Source organism: Nannobrachium achirus, assembly GCF_963921795.1.
Source record: "Nannobrachium achirus genome assembly, chromosome: 6".
Classification (NCBI taxonomy): Eukaryota; Metazoa; Chordata; class Actinopteri; order Myctophiformes; family Myctophidae; genus Nannobrachium; species Nannobrachium achirus.
The window spans coordinates 48,076,412-48,082,411 of NC_137815.1; the positions used below are offsets into that span (position 1 = coordinate 48,076,412).

Genomic DNA, 6,000 nt, shown 5'->3' on the forward strand with positions numbered 1-6,000 from the left:
TGACCATCTGTTTGCCTTCTGTTAGCCTTTGTCCCCACCCTTTAATGCAAACCCCAATATATGGAGATCTCTGCACACACAGTACCGGTTGCGGAAAACTCTGATGTCAGACATCAGCTCCGCATTCAGGGATTCATTTTATGCCCATATCTGGAGAACGCGCGTGCCGGTGGGAAGAACGGTTCTCGAGATTCACATACATACATACACATTCACAGAGATTTTTTGTTGACTCCTGGCGTACGTGATGTCAGAGCCTTTAAGATCTCTGCACACACAGTACCGGTTGCGGAAAACTCTGATGTCAGACTTTATGCCCATATCTGGAGAACGCGCGTGCCGGTGGGAAGAAGGGTTCTCGAGATACGCGGATTACATACATACATACACATTCACAGAGATTTTTTGTTGACTCCTGGCGTACGTGATGTCAGAGCCTTTTATGAAGTGATGTCACAATGAGTCAGCGATTGTGCCGATTTCCTCAGGAACAGCCTGATGTTAACAATCAGCTCCGCGTAAGGAGATTCCGAACGTTTCGCGCCGCTTCGGGAAAACCGCATGCCGAGTCGGGCCGAGGCCCGGCACTGCACTCCGCGCCGCAGCGGGGAACGCGCGTGCCGAATCTGAAGCCGGTGGGACGAACGGTTCTCGAGATACGCGGATTACAAACAAACAAACAAACAAACAAACAGACAGAGATTTGTCGCATTTATAGATAGATATGTATCCATACATACAATATATGTTATGCCCATACATGGAGATCCCTATCTGAACCAGCCACACAGATATGGGCCATGCCTTTGTCATCTGGACAGTATTTTGGGGCTTTTTCTGCTTTTTATTGACAGTAGGCTGACAGGAAATGGGGAGAGAGATGGGGACTTGAGGTCGCAAGTCAGGACTTGAACCTGTGATGCTGCAAAAACTGGATTACCAGCCTAGATGTCTGGAACACTACCCATGTGTTCCAGAGTAAGTGATGTCACGTGCCATCCTTTTTATGCCCATATATGAGTAATTCTGTACCACATCACTGTGACTCACTGACATCACGTGACATCACTTCCTGTACTGACAGTCAGACAATACTGACAGTCAGACAAGCTACGAGATTTCTCAGGGTATAATGCGACCTTCGGTCGCAATAAGTAACGGTACATGCCAATGTATAGGATATGCATAGGACTTAAAACCCTTACGCTGGAGGCCTGAGAGAGCTCTCCTCTGATATTGATCAGCTGGTTCTGTAATGTCTCTTTCTTCAGCTGTAGTTTGTCCATTGCCAGAGGCTGGTTGTGGTACATCTCCATCTCCTGATGTGTGGCCACCAGTGCCCCCTCTAGGCTGTCCTGAGAACAACAGATGCACAGTAACAGTAGTTTGAGGTGAGGTGCACAATGTTCATGCCTGAACAGAGAAAATCCACTGGAAGTCAACAACAGGTAGGCCTATAGTCAGATTATGCGCTACCACAATATCTCTCTCCCTGAAAAACGATAGCCTAGACCTAGACCATACATGGGCAATTGGCAGCCCGGGGGCCACATGCGGCCCTCACCTTCACTTAATGCGGCCCGCAGGTTAATATCTGAATACTGAGATATTATTTATTTCAGCTGTTACAATTCCAAACATGCAGACATGACCCGCTTTAATTACTTCAGTCTATATCATTAGCTTAATGACTAGTAGCCTACTAGTCTTTTTTATGCCCAATGTATTTGTATTTTAAGTTCATAAAGTTAACATAAGAACATATAAATGCATTGGAAATTAAATACAAATGTTACTTTTCAGGATTCCAATTCAAAAATAACTAAAACCTATGCGTTTTGAGCTTGTAGATCGGCTATTTTGCTATTTTTGACTGAATATGCATTGTGGCCCTCTGGAGTGAGTGTGAAAATATAGTGTAAGTAGTAAATAAGTAAGTACATTTTATTTATAAAGCACCTTTCAAAACAATGTTACAAGGTGCTGTACAATGGACATCAATAAAAACAAGCAATACAAACAATAAAAACAAGCAATAATAACAAACAAATGGTTAGAGCAAGATAAAACAGGGCCCATAAGATAGGTAAAAAACTTCATGACAAAAAGTGCATACGAAACAAGTGAGTTTTCAGCAAGTTCTTAAAAACATAAATTGACTCAACATTTTTTACCAATAACGGAAGGTCGTTCCATAAAGTGGGAGCAACAGCTGCAAAGGCTCGGTCACCCTTGGTTTTTAGGTTAGACCGAGGGATGTCCAGAAGGCCTTTGTTAGAGGACCTGAGGGATCTAACATCAGGTTTTGCGGGTAGCAATTCAGTAATGTAATGCAGGCCAGTCCATATAATGCTTTGTATGTTATTAGGAGGATTTTGAAGTTAATTATGGATTTTATGGGTAACCAGTGAAGTGCAGCCAAGACCGGTGTTATATGAGCTCTGCGGTTTGTGTTAGTCAGGATTCTGGCAGCCGTGTTCTGTACTAACTGAAGTCGGTGGATGGAGGAAGAGCTAAGAGTAGAAGTAAAGTCTGTAGTGGCCCTATCCATCATCAAAGTTGCCCACCCCTGTCCTAGACTTACCATTATTCATACCAGCATTGTTAATCAAGCATTATAAGATGTACTTTTAGCAGCCATAGACAAACTTGGAGAATAGCAGCTTATCAGAAGAGGAAACCTCTTGTCCACATGCTTGTGGACACATGGTGTGTACCTTGTCCATTCTGAGCCTGTGGACCACAGCCTCCTGGTCCTTCACAATCCTGTTCTGCTCACAGAGTCGGCCCAGGATTTTCTAAAGGGGGGTTGGGGGGTAAGGGACACGTGGTAGAGAGCAACATGTGAGACAGAGGGGGAGTCACGTATTGCTCATGCAATGAGGCATTAAACCAACGGGAGATGGAAATAAATCAGGAAATAAGCTGCAGTGGGTCTCATGATAAACTCATTAGAATCATCATGGAAAGGTTTTGAAATTTGAATGCTTCACACTGAAGAATAAAAGAGTGGGGAGAATCAGGGGTGTAATGTATGATATGTTGTGTGTGTATGTGTGTGTGTGTGTGTGCCAATGAATGTGTTATCAGGGACAGATATACAAGCTCACAGCGCGGCACCGAGTGCCGCACTGCAAGCTTGTAGATCTGCTATTTTTTTTAAATCGTGAAAATTTGAATCTTTGAATATTTCAAATCCTTCTATGTGTCTATGTCAGTGGTGCTCAAACTTTTTCATGTCAAGAACCCCCAAAATGATGTGTATTTGGCCACGGAACCCCATCTCAAAATATTTAGTTCCAGGGACCCCCCAGAAGCAAAATTTGAGTTACAAATGTTCGCTTAAAAAATACATATATTCAAAGATTTGCACACATTTTCATGGGTATAGCAGATCTACAAACTCACAGCACGGCACTCAGTGCTGTGCTGTGAGCTTGTATATCTGCGCCACTGAGTTACCAGGGCCCATCCACCTTGGGCCCTGGTAACTCAGTCCCACTTTTCCCTCCCTTGTGACTCCCCTGTGTGTTATCCTCTGCACGCTATACTACTTACACTGGTCTCGATCTCGTTGAGTTTGAGTGTGGGATGGAGCTCCCTGCTATACACGTCGTGGAAGGGAGGCACCTGTGAAAATAAGAGGCAAACACAGTCATGCACTATAAGCTTCCTGCTCCGGCCGGGAGAAACTAAGCATTCACTAAATTCGATTAATTATTCTGAGACATGCCTGGGGGAAACATATCTGTTCACAACAGAGCCACTGCCAGCGAAGTAATGACCATACTACTGTTGACTCGGAAATTACTTTGCTGGCTGAGGAGGTTGTTTTTGTTACCATGAATATACAAGTTGAGCAGGTCCATAATAATCATAAATTATGTATGGAGTGTTTGAACAGCCCAACTACGCGTAACAACTGTTTTGCAATTCTGTTCATGCCTCAGAATTAGGAACCGTGTTTGATGCAGCATTTCAAATAATGCCAGTGTGGGTTTCAGTGCATACAGCTGTAGCTAAAAAAAAGAAAAGAAAAGTTTTGCTTGGCCTACAAACGAAATAATTTGTTTTTTTGTTCATTAGAGATTTGGTACTCGGTACCACCAAATCATTTGGCAAACAAGCCACATCAGCACAATACCTTCCTACACGTTTCCAAACACACACGTTATCAAACACATGTATATCTATCTTAATCCTACCAAAGAACAAAATCAGATGATGAAATAAATTATGAATGCCACTATGTTCATGGAAACAATCTTAAGAACACTTTAAGATGAAGTCTTATAATTATGCATGTATAGCGAATGAGGTTGATTGTGTGGGCATCGCTGCTATTGGAATGTAACTTGGGAGTTAACAGCACAGCAATCGCTTCGACGGCGCTGCTCGCCGTGGGCACTCGCTCCGGCTATGGCCTTAAGGCCACCTCACAGGTCTCAAACTCCTTTATGTCTCATTGATTTTCGCCCACCAGCACCACCAACACCAGTTCTCTCAAGGGTTACCCAGTTCCCCGGATACCCAGTGATGGCCTTATCTCTAAAACATGCCGTGAAGAGAGAGAGAGAAAGAATTGGGCAGATCCCTGTACTGTGGTGTTACTGCAGACAGGCTCACCATGAAATGTCAGACAGCAAAATAATGAGTCTCCAGAGTTCTCAAATGCACACAGGCCTTACGGTTATTGACAGATCATGTTCTTGCATGAGCTGCGTCTACAGTACAGTGGTGTGGGCACTCGATGTGGTCAAAAGTGAGCAGGTAATGCAGTGTGGAGAAGCCACCCACCCTCCACTTGTTGCTTACAGAGAGACTGTTTGACAGTCAAACTGTACAATGTGTCCACAGGCAGCCAAAGTATATTAACTATATATAGTACATGAACCCTAGCGTCCCTATTCTAGGGCTGAACATTTGGCAAAAATAGCCGATCTACAAGCTTGTTAATTGGCTATTTAGGGGCGAAGAGTTTTGCTTTAAGGGGAAAAAATGTGTCCAGTCAATGATGTATACAAGGTTTAAGTTTAAACCGACACTATCATGCTTCTGATGTGGATTTCAGTTATTTGTTGGTGGCTATCATTAGTCTCAGTGGCCTTGCGATTAGAGTGTCCGCCCTGAGATTGAAGGCTACTCACTTTCTACCATAGTCAAGACACAATAACTATTTGCAATAGGCAAGCATCGGCCTGGCACACCCACATCGCCAACGGCTGCCATCCAAATAATTCAAACCTTAAGTTAAAACAGAATTCTATTTTGCCATAAACACAGTGAACAAGGACAAAGCTACAGAGGTTAGCGACTAAAAAACAGGAAATAAGGGTTGGCGTTTTCACATTCACATATTCTACCCCGGAGGCATAGATGCGGTAAACCTTTCAACACAACTTCAGCAGCATTTTAGAGACACACGGCTGCTAACATTTAGCAGCACGAAAACAATTAAATAATGTTGAGAATCATGTCGTAGAATAAATACTTTTGCTGAATATCTAAAAATGTGATGTGAAGACAAGAGGGAAACTCGGAAAGTTGTTGGTAGTGGTGGTGGTGGGAGGTGATGGTGCAGTAACGACTCAACTTCAACTAGGACAGACCTCCGCGAAGTTGGCACCCCATATGATGAAAACATGAATACAAATGGTGTCATTCTTTAGTGCTGGATTTGTGCTGAATTGTGCCGTAAATTGTATCCACAACTTTCCCACGTCCCGTCGTGCATTGCGCAGAAGGTGTGCGGCAGTTTACGGCGTCGCAGCCGAGAATGATCTACAAGCTCACAACGGTTGCATCTGCGACGAGACGTGAGCTTGTATGTCTGCTGTTAACCGGAAGTGTCCCACAGATAATGCTACAGTAAATTCTCGTGGAAACAGGTGGATAATTTGTGCTGGTATCATTTTTGAGATATTCTACACACACCACGACTGTACTTGTTCTACAAGCAAGTACTGCTGCTCTACACCAATTCAGCACAAATCCAGCGCT

The 6,000-nt window shown here is 43.6% G+C and overlaps 1 protein-coding gene across 5 annotated transcripts in view; it reads right to left on the reverse strand.

Annotated features, from left to right (window-relative positions):
- The window catches only part of plekha6 (pleckstrin homology domain containing, family A member 6), a 123,670-nt gene that overhangs the window by 33,003 nt on the left and 84,667 nt on the right, over nucleotides 1-6,000 (reverse strand). For all 5 annotated transcript variants that reach the window (XM_080727845.1, XM_080727844.1, XM_080727841.1 and 2 more), the window contains 3 exons: nucleotides 3,559-3,630; nucleotides 2,718-2,798; nucleotides 1,206-1,355 (listed from right to left, as the gene is read on the reverse strand). In XM_080727845.1, coding sequence (XP_080583971.1) covers nucleotides 1,206-1,355; nucleotides 2,718-2,798; nucleotides 3,559-3,630 — 303 coding nt within the window. The remainder of the gene's footprint in view (nucleotides 1-1,205; nucleotides 1,356-2,717; nucleotides 2,799-3,558; nucleotides 3,631-6,000) is intronic.